The sequence below is a fragment of the Cyprinodon tularosa genome, unplaced genomic scaffold (assembly GCF_016077235.1).
Source record: "Cyprinodon tularosa strain WSP-4 unplaced genomic scaffold, ASM1607723v1 ctg167, whole genome shotgun sequence".
In the NCBI taxonomy this organism is placed as follows: Eukaryota; Metazoa; Chordata; class Actinopteri; order Cyprinodontiformes; family Cyprinodontidae; genus Cyprinodon; species Cyprinodon tularosa.
Window position 1 is genome coordinate 626,678 of NW_024038504.1, and position 19,423 is coordinate 646,100.

General features: G+C 40.2%; 1 protein-coding gene across 1 annotated transcript; it reads right to left on the bottom strand.

Annotated features, from left to right (window-relative positions):
• Positions 1-235: 235 nt before the first annotated feature.
• ccl44 (chemokine (C-C motif) ligand 44) lies at positions 236-19,183 on the bottom strand. The gene is made up of 5 exons (XM_038281126.1): positions 18,957-19,183; positions 16,873-17,002; positions 14,338-14,485; positions 1,251-1,327; positions 236-1,146 (listed from the first exon to the last, which is right to left on the bottom strand). The coding sequence occupies exons 1-4, from the start codon at positions 19,018-19,020 to the stop codon at positions 1,289-1,291; spliced, it is 381 nt and encodes a 126-aa protein (XP_038137054.1). The 5' UTR covers positions 19,021-19,183; the 3' UTR covers positions 236-1,146; positions 1,251-1,288.
• Between the last annotated feature and the right edge of the window lie 240 nt (positions 19,184-19,423).

Sequence of the window (19,423 nt, forward strand, 5' to 3'; positions counted from 1 at the left end):
TCTCAGACCTTTTTCTGGATTCTTTCCATATGCGTCTCTCCGTTTCAGTCCACATGTGTCCCCCTTTCTGTTTTACCTGTGATTGCCTTCCTTCTCAGGTAAATCTGGCCTGCTTTTCAGCTTGTAAGTTTTCCTTCATTTGTACTCTTATGACAAACCTCCTCACGGTAGACTGTATGAGCATGTACTAAACATAAAGCCCCCCCTCAATAAAAGAAAAACACACAAAATCAGCTTTGGTTAATGTTACAGTTTGATTTATAAAATAATTTGCTTGATATACAGTGCATTCCTCTACATCACAATGTTTTTTGTGCTTCAAACATATTAGAGCCCTCTAACTTTTAACAGCTTCGTCATGTATTGGATTGCCTCATGAGTGCTTTGGCATAATTCAATGACAAACTACTAATTTAAGAGGCAAAAGTGAATTTCTAAATCATAAGTAGATCTTATGCTGATGCCAATGTCTCAAATTTCAAAAGATCCAATGCAGATATTTTACAGTCAATATACAAAGTAGACAAAATATGTTAAAAATTATATCAAAGCCAGTAGAAACCCTCATTTTGTGATGAAATTCCAAGCTGGCCTGAATAAAGACTTTTAAGCTGTAGTATAAAATCCTCAAAATAAAACCAAAGGAGAAAAGAGCAAGGTGCAAGGTTATATTAAAACAAGTTTTTCAATTTTTCTCACATTCAGCTGAATTTGACAAAAAGACATCTATATAATTACATTATTTATCCACCACAAGTCACAAATAAGCACAGAGTATATTGCAGATATAATATATGAATGTCAATGCTGTTTCACTGATCTCACATCTGCCACTAGTTTACACTGGTTTAGAGGGCAATACTTTCAGGCAGACTCTGGCAAATAACAGTACAAGCCATTAAACAAAAATCACTGCAACTTATTTTATTAATAATAATCTTCCCCCCTCTGAGACTGTTCCAGCTGGGAATATTTGAAGCGCACATATATATATATATATATATATATATATATATATATATATATATGATTAAGTATTGCTGCCTAGGTCTGGTCCCAAGGAGACAGATAAGGAGAGACAAGATGACTAGAATGTCAGCTAGCATCGCAGGGTCTAGCCAACGAGCTGCTGAATGATTACTTGGCCTGCAAAATAAAAAAAAATTATGATTAGATATAAAAAATGTGATAAAATATTAATCAAATTCACTAAAAGCTCATTCATTCTAATAAAATGATAGAAGCCTCACGTATGACTACGACTAACTCCACTGCTGACGGTGCTTTATCACTGTCCATTAACAACTGCCCAGTTGTCTTTCTTGTCCTGTGGAAGCAAAAGTAGCAAACAGTTCATCAGTTGAGAAGGTGATCCACAATGAGCAACAATGAGGTTAGGAATTGTTGATAAGTGTATTTTATAAATAAATATCAAGTTGAAGAATTATTTATAACAAGGTTAGAGTTTAATTAATGCAAGAAATAACAAAACTATGGAATGGTTTTATGCAAATGACAAGGACTTATCCATCTCTAAAGTAAGATTTTCTCTTGGGAAAACGGTTCACAATCTTGTTTTTCTCTGCTCAGAATAGAAGCCACTTTATAATAAACAATTTGCATTACAAACAACTGCAAGAACATGGTTATAAGAAATGAAAGAACACTGATATTTTTTGAGGCCACAGACTGAAATGGGTGTGTCAGCTACATGGAGAGGACATTTGTATAATGACTGCCTACATAAACCTTTGTGTGAATAAAACCATCCTCATCATCCATCCATCCATCCATCCATCCATCCATCCATCCATCCATCCATCCATCCATCCATCCATCCATCCATCCATCCATCCATCCATCCATCCATCCATCCATCCATCCATCCATCCATCCACCCACCCATTCCCTTTTTTTCATCTGTCAGTGCCGCAGTGGGGCAAAAGTCAGGGTACACCTTGGACTATCAATACTATCCCCACAAGAACCATGAAATTCTTCCAAAAAAAGAATCCATAGATCAGAAATGATCTGAAAGAACTTTTTAACAAGAAAACGAGAGCCTCCAGGAAAAGAGACAGTCATTTTTTAAAGAGTTAACAGAGGCAACTTTAGGTGAAGATAAGAGAAAGCAAGGAGGCATACAGTAAGAGGCTGGAAAGCAAGCATTGACAGAAGAATATCAGACATTTGTGGTCAGTGATAAATAACACAGGCTTCTAGCAGAAGAATGATTAGACAGAGAGAAGTCTGGACAAAGCCAATGAGCTGAATACATTTTTAAATTGTTCAGTTCAGGAAAAAGCTAATCCTCCTGCTCTCTTGCCCTCAGACCAATGGACATCTTGTCCTCCTTTGACCCAAAGCTTCTCTGTTACACCTCAAATAATTTATCTCCCACCTCTACCCTTGGCCATATACTGCCTCTATGGGTTTTTCAGACAAATTGGAAGTTCCTTTTCACCTGTCTGTCTCTAGAAGTCAACTAAAGAGGCCAAAAGTCTTCAATGGCTATAAATCTGTTGCCCTGACAACCCACATCATGAATATCTTATATAGACTCTTATTGGTCCATCTGAGCCAGAATACAAGCAGCTATGGACCCCCTGCAGTTTGCTTATTGCCGTTGAGCTGGAGTTAAATATGCCATCAGACACCCTGCTTCAACAAACCCACTATAATTTAGACAAGGCAGACAGCCCCCTGACAAACTTGGTTTTGTATTTCTTCATTGCATTTAACGTAATTCATCCTGACTTACTTTTTCAGAAACTCCAAAAGACTCAAGTGGAGGTATTGACAATTGCCTGCATCATTGATTACATAAATAACAGACCTCAGTTTGTAAAACTGGAAAGACTAAGGAAGTAACTAGCAACACAGGAGCACCACAGGGTACTGTGCTATCACCCACTCCTTTTTACTCAGTACACCTCTGACTTCCACTACCAGACAGAGTACTATCACCTGCAGAAATACTCAGAAGAGAGTATAAGGACACACCTTATGTCAAAAATGATTGATGATGACCTATGACCTTATGTCAAAAATGATTGATGATGACCTATGACCTTATGTCAAAAATGATTGATAACATATGACGTATATGACATGACCTTTTGACTTTTGAATTATGAACTCTATGACCCGCACCTGATCAAAAGAATTTCTTATAACCCTTTTATGACCCGTAAATTTCTGCACAGTCACGCATCATCACATTTTTGCTTCATCAATCAAATTCTTGAATATAAACATTGTTTTCTTCCCAATCAAAGACAGTCCCCACACAAGGAAATTTCCCTCCCACCACCCATCCCATCAGACACCCCCATACACACATACACAAGAACTATGAACTCTATGACCCGCACCTGAACAAAGGATTTTCTTATAACCCTTTTATGACCCGTAAATTTCTGCAGTCACGCACCATCACATTTTTGCTTCATCAATCAAATTCTTGAATATAAACATTGTTTTCTTCCCAATCAAAGACAGTCCCCACACAAGAATTTCCCTACCACCACCCATCCCATCAGACAACCCATACACACATACACAAGAACTATGACTCCATCATCAACCCCCCTTTCCTAAGCTAGCCAATGAAAATAGGAGGGCGGAATTATGTCCTCTTTAAATATTGCTGGGGAGAAAAGATTCTGTATTTTCAGCAAGAGAAAAAACACTTACTTTCCTACCGACAATGTCAAGAATTCCGAGAGCTATTCTTAAAAGCAGAGAACTACGCTCTGCATTGGAAAAAGAATCGGTGTTACCTGAGCAGCTTGAAGCAGGTGTAAAAAACGAGATCCGTTTTTCCGTCTGCAAAGAAATGGAGGACGCGATGGGAGAATTCGGGATCGAACCTTTGGTGAAAGATGCTTCATCTTCGACAACCCTGGACGCTATGGAAGACTCTGAGACCGCACTGTCTGTGAAAGATGCTTCAACTTCGACAACCCTGGACACTATGGAAGACTCCGAGACCAAGCCTTCCCCGGACATTAGACCGGCCGAAGAAATGGAGGACGCGATGGAGGTGAATAAAAGATGTGCGTTGCCGAGCGGAACATCTTTATTATCCGAAACGCCAATTTCCATATTCCAAGCTTCGATCCACCCTCTCGAAGCTCCCAAGAAATCATCGTTGTATCTATGCCGGGTTCAGCACCCTCCCTTAGAAACACTGCATGAAGAATGGTCTTTAGAGGATTCTGGCATGGTTGGGGCGTGGGGATACATCTTCAAATACGAATCCGGTGAGCTCTACCTTTACCAACTGGATCAAGAAGAGAAGCTCACACCCTTTTCCAACACATGCAACCTTACCTATAATGACTGGGCAGTGCTGAGGTTGGTGGTCCCCTACAATACAGAAATAAGTGGGGAATTGGCTACACCAGATCGGTCAGAGTTGATCGGTTTTCCATCCGATGTTGAAATCGTCAACGGAGAGATGCTTTTTAGCGCAGTTTGGGAAACAAAATCTACCACAAACGGGGCCTGGTCTCTCCGAGCGAGCAGGCGACGAAGCTACGAGGCTTTTTCCCCCGACCTGTTTGTTTTAGAAGTTTTCAACATAGAAAGTGGGATCTTTAGGACCATGCTGGCGATACCTTTTAGTGTATGGCGCCAAAAAATGTTCGAAATTGGGGATCGAATTTCCAACCTGTTCCGAAGTTCGCGCTGCTGGCTTGACATTCTGACTGTGAAAAAAAACCCTCTTTTAGACACGCCCTCCATCCTCCACCCTATATATTTAGCGGGAGGAAGCATACCAGCACACATCCCTTCAAGAAGAGGCGAACCTACAGCTGATAGAATGGGGTCGTACTGGGATTTATACTCTCCTATTTCCCCCACACTGACTCCATTTCTCCCACCTTCACCACCCTACCCTCCATCACCGGTGCTTTTTCCAGACGAAGCTAATCATCCACCATCCCCAGCGCCTTTTCCAAGCGAGACTAATGAAGTAAATAACCTGAAGGAGGAAAAGAAATTGCTTCCCACTCTTTCCGAGTCTGATGAAGACAGGGCGGCGGGAGCCTCACCTGATTCTTCCGAAGACGAACAAACCAGCCTCATCGTGCATCTGGCGCAGACTCCACCGATTATAAACGGGATGGTGGATGAGGATTGGATCTTTTCCTCACACATTGCTATAGTAAAAACAGCCGTGCTTCATTTGCTTAACAACGTCGCTTTGGAATATAATCGAGAGACTTGTTACGGATGTCAAACAGACCACCCAAGTCAACTACAGCATCAATGTCTCGAAGCATTGAAAGAAGAATTCTATCAGACTAACTTTATCACGCTTCAACGTCGACTCAAAACACCGCAACTCATTCCAGCCATTCAACATCTGATGAAAGAACGCGGACAAGAAGCGGAGGATTTCAGGGTGAAGATAATTGTGGAGACTCTTTTGTACGAACTCAGATCTTCGTTCGGACTGTGTGCCGCTGTTGAAGAAGTGTATCGGAACAACAGAGAAATTTACAAAATCAAACAACTCTGTACTATTTCAAACATCTTTGGTCGCACTGAAGGAATGATGTGCTATTTAGTTGCTTTTTTATCTTCTGTATCACTCGGAAGTGATTGAAAAAAAAAAGAAGGAAAAAAGATTAAAAAAAAAAAAATTAACGTTTTTTCTTTTTCATTCCTATTTTGTTTTTTTTACATTTCAAGTTTTTACAATTTGTAGTTTATAGATGTGATTGGAAACGTTTTGTTTTTACATTTTAAAAGTTTTGTTTTTACATTTTGTAGTTTGTAGATGTCATTTGAAAAGTTACATTATGAAGAATTTTTCTGGGTTTTGTGTTTTTGTGTTTTGTTGTTTGGGTTTAACTCGTTTAAAAGACCCCTCGATCTGCTCTCCATCATAGTCCGTTAATTTATACACAGGAGGAGAACGATCGGCGCATTCGGATATGGTGAAGATTTCATCCGTAAAGCTTTGTTCGTATTTCTTATCAAACACCCCTCTTAACTTTGAAATTCTAACCGGGTCGCCCTTCTTAAATTTCCTCTTTGCCGCCTTCTTTCTTTCTCTCCCCACCTTCCGACCGTAAAGATTCCTCAGGACTTGGTCTTTATTTTCAAAGGAAACCTCCATAGGGGTCATTTTTATGCTGGAATGAAAGGTGTCATTATAACTTTTTACAAGATCTTGAAGCACATCCAGATATCTCCGTGTGTTATTAGCGGTGAAATATCGCCACATTCTTGATTTGAGGGTACAATTAAATCGCTCTATGACGGAGGCCTTCACATCGCTGGCTGTCGCAAAATGGATAATTCCATATTTTTTCATTAAGGCCTTAAAGTCTTTGTTAAAGAATTCTTTCCCTGCATCGGTTTGAATCTTCTTAGGAATTTTACTGTCTTTAAACACAGATTCAAACGCCCTTACTACTTCTGAGGCAGTCTTTTTTTTAAGAGGTCGGACAAAAGCCTTTTTGGAAAACAAATCAATTACCGTTAATAAATAATTGTATCCGTCATTTTGGTCGGCTAAAGATTGCATGTCACAAAGATCTGCCTGAAATTGTTTCATCGGCCCCGAGACAAAAACTCTGTTCCTTGGAAAATGAAGTCTTGCCGGTTTGTGGAGAGTGTAAGCGTCTTGCTCCGACAAAAAATCTTCAACCTCAGCTACCTTAATATTTTCCCCAGTTTCATTCTGCAAAGCTCTCCTTAACCTATCTTTTCCCCAAAAACTTCCAGGATTGGAAGGGTTATAGTAGACTTTTCTTATAGCTTCACGGTCAGACATCCTATTCCTTACATCAGCACTCAAAAAATAACGAGACTTTTTTTATTCTTTTCTCCTTTATTTACATCGGTTAAACGAGTAAAACAACAAAACACAAAAACACAAAACCCAGAAAAATTCTTCATAATGTAACTTTTCAAATGACATCTACAAACTACAAAATGTAAAAACAAAACTTTTAAAATGTAAAAACAAAACGTTTCAAATCACATCTATAAACTACAAATTGTAAAAACTTGAAATGTAAAAAAAACAAAATAGGAATGAAAAAGAAAAAACGTTTATTTATTTTTTTTAAATCTTTTTTCTTTCTTTTTTTTTCAATCACTTCCGAGTGATACAGAAGATAAAAAAGCAACTAAATAGCACATCATTCATTCAGTGCGACCAAAGATGTTTGAAATAGTACAGAGTTGTTTGATTTTGTAAATTTCTCTGTTGTTCCGATACACTTCTTCAACAGCGGCACACAGTCAAGACAAGATCTGAGTTCGTACAAAAGAGTCTCCACAATTATCTTCACCCTGAAATCCTCCGCTTCTTGTCCGCGTTCTTTCATCAGATGTTGAATGGCTGGAATGAGATGCGGTGTTTTGAGTCGACGTTGAAGCGTGATAAAGTTAGTCTGATAGAATTCTTCTTTCAATGCTTCGAGACATTGATGCTGTAGTTGACTTGGGTGGTCTGTTTGACATCCGTAACAAGTCTCTCGATTATATTCCAAAGCGACGTTGTTAAGCAAATGAAGCACGGCTGTTTTTACTATAGCAATGTGTGAGGAAAAGATCCAATCCTCATCCACCTCCCCGTTTATAATCGGTGGAGTCTGCGCCGGATGCACGATGAGGCTGGTTTGTTCGTCTTCGGACGAATCAGGTGAGGCTCCCGCCGCCCTGTCTTCATCAGACTCGGAAAGAGTGGGAAGCAATTTCTTTTCCTCCTTCAGGTTATTTACTTCATTAGTCTCGCTTGGAAAAGGCGCTGGGGATGGTGGATGATTAGCTTCGTCTGGAAAAAGCACCGGTGATGGAGGGTAGGGTGGTGAAGGTGGGAGAAATGGAGTCAGTGTGGGGGAAATAGGAGAGTATAAATCCCAGTACGACCCCATTCTATCAGCTGTAGGTTCGCCTCTTCTTGAAGGGATGTGTGCTGGTATGCTTCCTCCCGCTAAATATATAGGGTGGAGGATGGAGGGCGTGTCTAAAAGAGGGTTTTTTTCACAGTCAGAATGTCAAGCCAGCAGCGCGAACTCCGGAACAGGTTGGAAATTCGATCCCCAATTTCGAACATTTTTTGGCGCCATACACTAAAAGGTATCGCCAGCATGGTCCTAAAGATCCCACTTTCTATGTTGAAAACTTCTAAAACAAACAGGTCGGGGGAAAAAGCCTCGTAGCTCCGTCGCCTGCTCGCTCGGAGAGACCAGGCCCCGTTTGTGATAGATTTTGTTTCCCAAACTGCGCTAAAAAGCATCTCTCCGTTGACGATTTCAACATCGGATGGAAAACCGATCAACTCTGACCGATCTGGTGTAGCCAATTCCCCACTTATTTCTGTATTGTAGGGGACCACCAACCTCAGCACTGCGCAGTCATTATAGGTAAGGTTGCATGTGTTGGAAAAGGGTGTGAGCTTCTCTTCTTGATCCAGTTGGTAAAGGTAGAGCTCACCGGATTCGTATTTGAAGATGTATCCCCACGCCCCAACCATGCCAGAATCCTCTAAAGACCATTCTTCATGCAGTGTTTCTAAGGGAGGGTGCTGAACCCGGCATAGATACAACGATGATTTCTTGGGAGCTTCGAGAGGGTGGATCGAAGCTTGGAATACGGAAATTGGCGTTTCGGATAATAAAGATGTTCCGCTCGGCAACGCACATCTTTTATTCACCTCCATCGCGTCCTCCATTTCTTCGGCCGGTCTAATGTCCGGGGAAGGCTTGGTCTCGGAGTCTTCCATAGTGTCCAGGGTTGTCGAAGTTGAAGCATCTTTCACAGACAGTGCGGTCTCAGAGTCTTCCATAGCGTCCAGGGTTGTCGAAGATGAAGCATCTTTCACCAAAGGTTCGATCCCGAATTCTCCCATCGCGTCCTCCATTTCTTTGCAGACGGAAAAACGGATCTCGTTTTTTACACCTGCTTCAAGCTGCTCAGGTAACACCGATTCTTTTTCCAATGCAGAGCGTAGTTCTCTGCTTTTAAGAATAGCTCTCGGAATTCTTGACATTGTCGGTAGGAAAGTAAGTGTTTTTTCTCTTGCTGAAAATACAGAATCTTTTCTCCCCAGCAATATTTAAAGAGGACATAATTACGCCCTCCTATTTTCATTGGCTAGCTTAGGAAAGGGGGGTTGATGATGGAGTCATAGTTCTTGTGTATGTGTGTATGGGTTGTCTGATGGGATGGGTGGTGGTAGGGAAATTCTTGTGTGGGGACTGTCTTTGATTGGGAAGAAAACAATGTTTATATTCAAGAATTTGATTGATGAAGCAAAAATGTGATGGTGCGTGACTGCAGAAATTTACGGGTCATAAAAGGGTTATAAGAAAATCCTTTGTTCAGGTGCGGGTCATAGAGTTCATAGTTCTTGTGTATGTGTGTATGGGGGTGTCTGATGGGATGGGTGGTGGGAGGGAAATTTCCTTGTGTGGGGACTGTCTTTGATTGGGAAGAAAACAATGTTTATATTCAAGAATTTGATTGATGAAGCAAAAATGTGATGATGCGTGACTGTGCAGAAATTTACGGGTCATAAAAGGGTTATAAGAAATTCTTTTGATCAGGTGCGGGTCATAGAGTTCATAATTCAAAAGTCAAAAGGTCATGTCATATACATCATATGTTATCATTTTTGACATAAGGTCATAGGTCATCATCAATCATTTTTGACATAAGGTCATAGGTCATCATCAATCATTTTTGACATAAGGTCATAGGTCATCATCAATCATTTTTGACATAAGGTGTGTCCTTATACTCTCTCTCAGATGACTCTGCAGTCATTGAGTGCATCAAAGATAGACAAGAAACTGAGTAGAGTGAGCAAGTTTGTAGCATGGTCTGGAAACAAGCTACCAATTGCTGAATGTCAACAAAACAAGAGAGATTGTTGTAGATTTTAGAAGAGAAACAGGAACAAAGTGAATCCTATTAACTCCATTGGAAAATAAATAATAGTGCTTTAGGAGTATAAATACCATGGTCAACAATCTCAACTGAAGATGCAACTGTTAAGTCGCCTACAAGAAGGGACAGAGTTGACTACATCTTAAGGAAGCTTAGGTCCTTTATGGCTTGCAGGAAGATTTTGCTTATCTTCTAAAAGTCTTTCATGGACAGTGTGATTTCTTCCTTCATCATCTGCTGGGGAAAAAGTTCAAAAAGTTAATAAAGAGTGTCAGCTCTGTTCTAGGAACTCCTCTAGAACATCTGGAGATGATTTCGAAAAGAAGAATTCTTCATAAAGGGAAGAACATTATGGACAACAGTGAGCAACCCTCCTCTTCAGAGGTTTGATAAACAAGAACAGAGTGTCTTCAATAAGAAGGTTCTCCAGATGCGGTGCAAGACAAAACTCTACAGAAGATCTTTCCTGCCTACAGTAATCTACAACTATAACAACTTGTCAAAAACTGCCTATGAGTTACTGCAACATTTACTTTCCTTTTTTGGATTGATAGAGTACTTTTTGAATTGAACAGTGATGAATTTAGTTAAATATTATGATTTGGTTTTTGTCCAGATGTGTTTATTTGAAGCACTTTACATATAAGGATGTAACAATACAGCATTTTTAAAAATCACAATAAAATGCATAAAAATAAGACAACTAGTTCATTTCTTCGCAGTTCACAGTCGACAGAAAAAAAAGGATAGCATGGGTCCTTAAGAGAGCTGGATCTTTAAGGGACTCCCTTTTTCTGGAAGCATTGAGTGGATCTTTCCAGCAATATTTAATCAGACCATGCTACAGAGGTAGGACCCAGCTAAGATGCAGATATAGTGGTTAACATTTGGTTTGGATTGCAAGACCAACAGTTCAGTTTTAAAGAAGCTGGAGTTGGTAGGCTTTTGCAAATGACAATATCTCAGAACGAAAGCCCAAGATTTGTGCTGACATTGTGCAGTCTTTACAGGAATGATCTGATCTGATCACCTGTTGTAATTTAAACTGTTCTCTTGACATCAAGGCTGTGTCCGAATGTCCGCCCTAATCACTATATAGGGAACTATATAGGCATTTTAAACGAGTGTCCAAATGTCTAGTGGATGAAAAAGTACTGGACTCGAAATTTCCCACAATGCACATCACAAGTAGTGATCATTCATGGTCATTAGACGAGCAGATATATATACTGGAATACTTTGCGCGGAGAACTCTCCTCGCAAAGCATTATGGAACTTGCTGTTACAGCGGCCTGCTGTCGCCATAGGCTGTCTCTACCACTTTCAGGTGTATATGTGTGATGAGCTACGGTTTCAGACAGTCATTGAAGCTCACCTTTTTCACCACAGTAATTTCAATATGGCAGACGATCATAAGAGAAAAAGTGTCTACGAAGTGTATGAGAAGAAAAGAAAGGCCTCAGAGGAGGCAGATATACAGTACAGACCAAAAGGTTGGACACACCTTCTCATTCAAAGAGTTTTCTTTATTTTCATGACTTTGAAAATCTAAGATTCACACTGAAGGTGTCAAAACTATGAATTAACACATGTGGAATTATATACTTCCCAAAAAAGTGAGCAACAACTGAAAATATGTCTTATATTCTAGGTTCTGCAAAGTAGCCACCTTTTGCTTTGATTACTGCTTCGCACACTCTTGGCATTCTCTTGATGAGCTTAAAGAGGTAGTCACCTGAAATGGTTTTCACTTCACAGGTGTCCCCTGTCATCATTACTTTAAAAAACGAAGGTCAATCAGTCCAAAAAATTGGCAAAACTTTAAAAGTGTCCCCTCGTGCAATTCTCAAACCATCAAGCGCTACAAAGAAACTGGCTTACATGAGGGCCGCCCCAGGAATGGAAGACCAAGAGTCACCTCTGCTGTGAAGGATAAGATCATCTGAGTCACCAGCCTCAGATATAGCAGGTTAACAGCAGCTCAGATTAGAGAGCAGGTCAATGCCATACAGAGTTCTAGCAGCAGACACATCTCTAGAACAACTGTTAAGATGAGACTGTGTGAATCAGGCCTTCATGGTAAAATAGCTGGTAGGAAACATCTGCTAAGGACAGGCAACAAAGCAGAAAAGACTTGCTTGGGCTAAAGATCACAAGGAATGGACATTAGACCAGAGGAAATACGTGCTTTGGTCTGATGAGTCCAAATTTGAGATCTTTGGTTCCAAACATTGTGTCTTTGTGCGACACAGATAAGGCGAACGGATGGACATTACATGCCTGGTTCCCACCGTAAAGCATGGAAGAGGAGGTGTAATGGCGTGGGTGTTGATTTGCTGGTGACACTGTTGGGGATTTATTCAAAATGGAAGGCATACTCCACCAGCATGGCTACCAGCCTCTTGCACACACATATTTTTTCAGGTGGAGAGGGTGGGTCTTTTAAAAAATCTTCCACAATACCTTTAACTGCGTTCCCTGTAAAGGCCAGTATATAGTCGCTGCTCTATATAGTAATTGAGGGATTTAGGGGTTAGGGAGGACGTTTGGACACAGCCCTAATCAATCTTTCAGGGCACTGTGTGCCATACAAGGAGACCCTGGTGGGCTTTGGGAATAGTAGTCAGAAGAACCTAAGATGCAAATTATTAAGCATTTACAGTAAATAATTCTATTGTTATTGTTAGTAACGAGTAACGAGTATCATAATGAGATGAAGTTTTACTTCTTATGTTTCCTGTACGTGTCTGAATAATTGCAAAAAATAAGTTTAGAAATGATTAATATCACCATGCATTTTCAAAGATTTTAATGATTTGAAGATGACCCCCAATGAATCCAGAATCTTTTGTTGGTTCACCATGGTTTTATGTTCTCAACCTATTACTGCTCACACCAGATAGCTTGCTGAAAGAAGATGCTAACTTTTCTGCTCACGTATATGAAAAAAAAAAAAAAAATCTGCAGTGTAGAAACATTTCCAATTGGGATAAACAGAAACTTTCATGGTGTGGAAACTGAAGAATCCCACCAACTCTTTTTAAGGTTCTGTTGCTTTAAAAGTATGACTGACAAGCTATGAGCAGCGTTTCTTCATAAAAACATTAAAGGAAAAGTCTGGTCATATTCAGAATTCAAACTTCTGAAAGTACTTTAGATATGAAATTATTACATACTGTTCAATAAATGATAACTGTTTTTAATTAAAAGTAATTTCATTTGAATGTGCTTTACCGGAGACATCCATATTTGTCAAAGAACACTGGCTGTTGATCAAGTCCCAGTGCTGTATTGTGTTTGTCACAACGCCCTATTATCCAAGTCATCTTGAAAAAAACATTCTTCTTCGAAATGTTGGCTACATATCACTTGTTTTTTCTCTGGCCAGAAGTTCGATGGCAAATCCTCCCTCTTCAAGTTGGCAATCCAACTCAATGAACTCATGGTGGATGATGAATCGGAAAGGTGAAATAGCTTTTTTTTTTCACTTTTACGTGATGTATTACAACATCCAACTGCCATAGACGTGGGCATTGTCAGTATAGCTCTCGGGATTTTCATTGGTGTAGTACTCTCAAAATAATTGTTGTTGATTGCAGATGTTTCTAGTAGTTCCCATTGATTTTTCTTGTAAAGCGGGGAGAATGGCGCTAGGCTTACCGCACCGTAACGTCACTACCTGCAGATGTCAGGAGTGAGGTGTTACTATATTTGGGCAAAAATGGCTCATCCCGGACTCAGTGATCGCGACAAAAATTATTTATATTTTTAACTGATTAATGCTTTATTCACTGCAAACTTATTAGTTTTAGGTATAGATCCATTGATCATTCCTCGCTGACCGGACTTTTACTTTAAAATATATTTTTATTGCATTTAAAGTCATTTATAGAGTGACTTACAAATCATTTTGGAGGTAAAATGCCCATTTTCTATATATTGAGATCACGACAAATGTTATTAGGGTATAATCACTAGGAATAAATAAATCTTTTTTCAGAAGAACAATTAAATATCTATCAAATATTTGCACTAATTCTGTATGTTTTGTTTTAAACTTGCATATTAAACTGCAACACAGTAGAATCCTGTTTTTTTTTTTTTTTATCCAGTGAGAATCTCATCCTGGCTGAAGCCAAGTTGGCATGCAAATGTAGAATTGTAAGAACTTTTACAGATCCCTTATTGTGCTCTTACACTGAACAGATTTTGCCTTGAGATAGTAACCTGAGTATATTAAGGAGGCCTGGATTCAACTGCACACCAGCAGAACTTCATCTAAGTGGAATGCAGACCTCATTATACTTGAGTTGCCCTTCCCTTTAATTCCAAGTGTCAGCTGGGTGCTCCTACACTAGAAATATAACCAGTTTCTTGTGGAAGAAGTGGTTAAAAGCTGCCAGGTGGTTAGAAGCTGACCTCTGACATGACAGGCAGGTTGTCATGAGGACGCAGCCACGTGGATTGATGGTACTTGAGTGTTTGTCTCTGCAAAAGCTTCCTTAACAACCTCTTCACCTTCCGATCTCTGGGGTCCGCACATTTCACTGCCTTCTTTGTGTAGAGACTAGAAAAGGAAAATACATAATCTCACACTCAGGTTAAGCAAACACTCGGCTTATGCATTTAAACATTCAACAATCAAAAGAGCAAACTACTAAAAAACATCAGTTGGTAGATTCTAAAAATACTCATACCACTTTGGTGATTTTTGTTGCTTTAAATCTGCAAATCACAGTATGATTTATTGTTGTGACATGTCAACACAAAGTGTAACTTTATTGTTATTTTTTTTTTACTTTTTATTTAAATAATTCTTAGTTGTGCCATCTTCTTCTCTCCTGATAGAACCACATTTCACCATAGCTGAACTATTGGTTTGGATGACTGTATGTTTAGGGTTTTTTGACATGTTGGCGGGTTTCCATCAACATCTCAAGATTTTTCAGCCTGTAAAATGATTTCTTCCAGTACTGCGAAGTATTCATTGTCATCTGTATTTCTATTAACTCAGACAAGGATCCCTGTCCCTGCTGATGAAAAGCCAGTCCACAGCATGATGCAACTACTACCATTTCACATAATAAAGATGATTTGTGTGCCTCATTTGTTTGTTTTTATTATTGTTGTTATTATCATTTTAACCACAGATTTTGCATGACAGCCAAAATATTTAATTTTTGTTTCGTATGACAAGGGTGTCAATGTCCACATGCTCAAGTTGTTCCCTTGCATGGATTTTTTTCTTATGTTGTCATATAATGCCAGCTTTTTGTCTTACCACTCTTTCTTAAAAGCCCAGATTGGTTGAGTGCATGATTAGTCATGTGTCTTGTTGACCTTTGAACTATTGTGCTGGAGTGACAGTTGCAGATGTAATAGCCTTCCACTTTACAATTTCCTTCATTGTTTGAACTGGCCACTACGGTCAATATTATTATAATGATATAGGCAAAAACTCTGGTCTACTTGGTTTTTTGAGTAATGAAACATCTTGTTTATAACTGACTAAGGTCTAGTCTACATGAATAAACAGGTAAATAAACAGGGCCATTTTGTGGAGTTGCCACTAAAAAACAATTGACAAAAACACCGGGCATGCAAAAATAGCTCATGCGAGGAACTCGGTAAAATGGCAGCACAGAGAGATGGACCTACTGTAGAACATAATTTTTCCAGTGTTTTTATTGTCATTACACTGTCACAAGTACAGAGCAACGAAATTAACTCTCTGCATTTAACCCAACCACTTGGGAAACAGTGGGCTGCCATTGTGCAGTGCACAGGGAGCAGTGTGGGGTTAAGGGTCTTGCTCAGGGACCCAGAGTGGCAGTACGTGGGAGTGGGTCTTGAACTCAGGATTCCAAGCGCAACGCCCTAACCACTAGGCCGCCACTCTCCAAAGCAGGCATTAGCGTGAAGGGTCTTGCCTAAGGAATAGGGATACAAACCCCTTTTTGCAAGATGGGTGACTTGCCACCTGAGCTAGCCAGTCACATCACTGTAGATGAAAAGATTCCCCTTGGACATACAAAGGAATGTAATGTTTTAAAGTTTTTCCAATCATGGATCCATTTTCAAAAGTGATTCTTTATGGTCTCCAAAAATGCTGGATCCATGTGGATATACACTGTGGACACAATATGGACGGATACATGTAATCCTGTCCTTATATGAACAGGGCATAAAGATCACATAAATAGAAAACCCATGCATAAAAACAGTAAAAGTAAGAATATCTTAGAACTGCTCATTCAAGTAGCATCCAGCTAGAATGCAAAACTCTGTTATGGCTGTGTTGCAATGAATTGATGGCAACATTTCCAGATTTCAGACATAAATTGAATGCACCATAACAGCTGACTTTTTGACAGATTCTGTCACCTGAGCTGTGGATCTCTGTAGTGGCCCAGTAATTACTGCTGAGCTCTTGAAACAAAGGAAGACTTTCCTATGCATCACTTTATATAGGTCTGTCACTTAAAGTCTCAATGATGTGCATTAAAATTTGTGGTTCTACAAGATAAAGGGTAGGGAAAACCTTTAAGCACATAATGGTATTTAGTCAATGGAAAGACTACAGTGTTTGTATAAACTGGATCTTATGCAAAAGTAAACTTTATTAATACATTAGATTTCAGAGAACTCCTAGAAACATCAGAGATCATAGAGTAGTTTACTTAACAAAACCCTGCTGTTCTGACTGACTGAATGCTGCAGGGTTAAGCTGGCCTGAAAGGTATGTTCAGACAGCTTGTTATTCAAACATATTTCCACTTTTACGTCCCTGGGAATTGCAGAGAGAAGCAATGCCATAACAATTTGACCTGGAAAGATGACAATGCCGCTTGGCCCGTGCAGCCCTGCCCCTACGCTAATGAGAGGCATTTTTTTCCGTGCCTTCAAATTGCTCTCTACTCTTGAGCTCCAGGAGTGGATAGCTAAAATACTTGCATGATGGCTTGTATTCTGCAGTCGGGTCCCTCCGTCTGCACCTCAAAACGCAGCACATCTTTGGTACGCACCTTGCCCTGGGAGTACAGCATGCAACACTGGACATCCCTCTGCATCTGCACACCATTACCTGGACAACAGTTAAAAACACCTCAGATTAGACTATACACTGCGTCATAAGACCAAAAAGGAAATGCATTCGAAAAGTTTGTTTGTGACCAGGAATAATTAAAATGATCGCTTCATAAAGATTATGCATTTTTTCCAAATAGGAAACATTAATTAAAATGACAGCTTCATATATATATATATATATATACACTCACCGGCCACTTTATTAGGTACACCTGTCCAACTGCTCGTTAACACTTAATTTCTAAGCAGCCAGTCACATGGCGGCAACTCAGTGCATTTAGGCATGTAGACATGGTCAAGACAATCTCCTGCAGTTCAAACCGAGCATCAGTATGGGGAAGAAAGGTGATTTGAGTGACTTTGAACGTGGCATGATTGTTGGTGCCAGAAGGGCTGGTCTGAGTATTTCAGAAACTGCTGATCTACTGGGATTTTCACGCACAACCATCTCTAGGGTTTACAGAGAATGGTCCGAAAAAGAAAAAACATCCAGTGAGCGGCAGTTCTGTGGGCGGAAATGCCTTGTTGATGCCAGAGGTCAGAGGAGAATGGCCAGACTGGTTCGAGCTGATAGAAGGGCAACAGTGACTCAAATAACCACCCGTTACAACCGAGGTGAGCAGAAGAGCATCTCTGAACGCACAGTACGTCGAACTTTGAGGCAGATGGGCTACAGCAGCAGAAGACCACACTGGGTGCCACTCCTTTCAGCTAAGAACAGGAAACTGAGGCTACAATTTGCACAAGCTCATCGAAATTGGACAATAGAAGATTGGAAAAACGTTGCCTGGTCTGATGAGTCTCGATTTCTGCTGCGACATTTGGAAGGTAGGGTCAGAATTTGGCGTCTACAACATGAAAGCATGGATCCATCCTGCCTTGTATCAACGGTTAAAGCTGGTGGTGGTGGTGTCATGGTGTGGGGAATATTTTCTTGGCACTCTTTGGGCCCCTTGGTACCAATTGAGCATCGTTGCAACGCCACAGCCTACCTGAGTATTGTTGCTGACCATGTCCATCCCTTTATGACCACAATGTACCCAACTTCTGATGGCTACTTTCAGCAGGATAATGCACCATGTCATAAAGCTGGAATCATCTCAGACTGGTTTCTTGAACATGACAATGAGTTCAGTGTACTCAAATGGCCTCCACAGTCACCAGATCTCAATCCACTAGAGCATCTTTGTGATGTGGTGGAACGGGAGATTCGCATCATGGATGTGCAGCCGACAAATCTGCGGCAACTGTGTGATGCCATCATGTCAATATGGACCAAACTCCCTGAGGAATGCTTCCAGAACCTTGTTGAATCTATGCCACGAAGAATTGAGGTAGTTCTGAAGGCAAAAGGGGGTCCAACCCGGTACTAGCATGGGGTACCTAATAAAGTGGCCGGTGAGTGTATATATATATATATATATATATATATATATATATATATATATATATATATATATACAATATAAAGAAATCCTTCTTCCACACTGTAAGGAAATACAGTGCTTTACCAAATATAGTGTGAGAGATGAGCGGAGGTGAGATATGTAGAGGGGGAGTGTGTTCTTGGCATTTGTTCCATTGTGCAATGTGTAAACAAAATAAAGTGAGATTTGAAACAGTAGGGATAATGTGAGCTGAAAAGAAAGAAAAGAGATGCTTAGTTATACCGTAGAAGATGCAGAATGACGGCACTTCCATTGCTTTATTCTTTCAAAAAGAAGCTAGCATATCTCTCTGCATGTGTATAATTTTCAGATGCTCATCCTGTCTTCTCCTGCTTCTGTTTACATCCATGCCTAAATCCTTGCTGCTGCCATGCCTTTTTCTCTCCTCTTTCTTTTTTTGTGTTCGCCATCGCTTAGTTTCCACCCTGTCCACCTGCAGGGTGCATGCAATCCATGCCAGACACAAAACACGCAGATATTTAAAGAATAGCGGTGTCCTACCTTCTACAGATGTGAGGAAGATGACAGCCAAAGAGACAACAGTCAGTGTCTGCAGCATGAACATGGTGAGACTGGCAGGGAAGAGAGGATAATCTACTCTGTCACCTCTTCCTCTATGGCTGCCTCTTGTAGATTACTCCCTCCCTCTCTTTATACTTCCCTGCCCATCTCTCACTCACTTTCACTACCTCTCCTTTTTCTGTCTCTTACCATCCTTCCCTCCCACCGTCTGTTTGTTTATCCTCAGTCATTCTCCCGCTCAACTCTCTTCCTCTCTCATGTTCTCCTTTTTTCCTCATCCCACCTCTCCCCTGTTTCTCTCTTCTCATGTCCTCACTCAGGATGTCGAGCCCAGTTTGTTTGATTTAAGGCATTAAAATCCCTTTTCCCTCTCTGCTGCATGCCTTACCTTAAGGACCAAATAGATTTCATAAGACTTATGAGGACAAATAATAATCCAGATGATA

Excerpts from the sequence above, each read along its gene's own strand:
- ccl44 (XM_038281126.1), bottom strand. The coding sequence starts at position 19,020 with ATGTTCATGCTGCAGACACTGACTGTTGTCTCTTTGGCTGTCATCTTC. Across the intron at positions 17,003-18,956 it reads CTTCCTCACATCTGTAGAAG|GTAATGGTGTGCAGATGCAG; the intron begins GTAGGACACCGC and ends ACTGTTGTCCAG. Across the intron at positions 1,328-14,337 it reads ACCTGCCTGTCATGTCAGAG|GACAAGAAAGACAACTGGGC; the intron begins GTCAGCTTCTAA and ends TTGCTTCCACAG.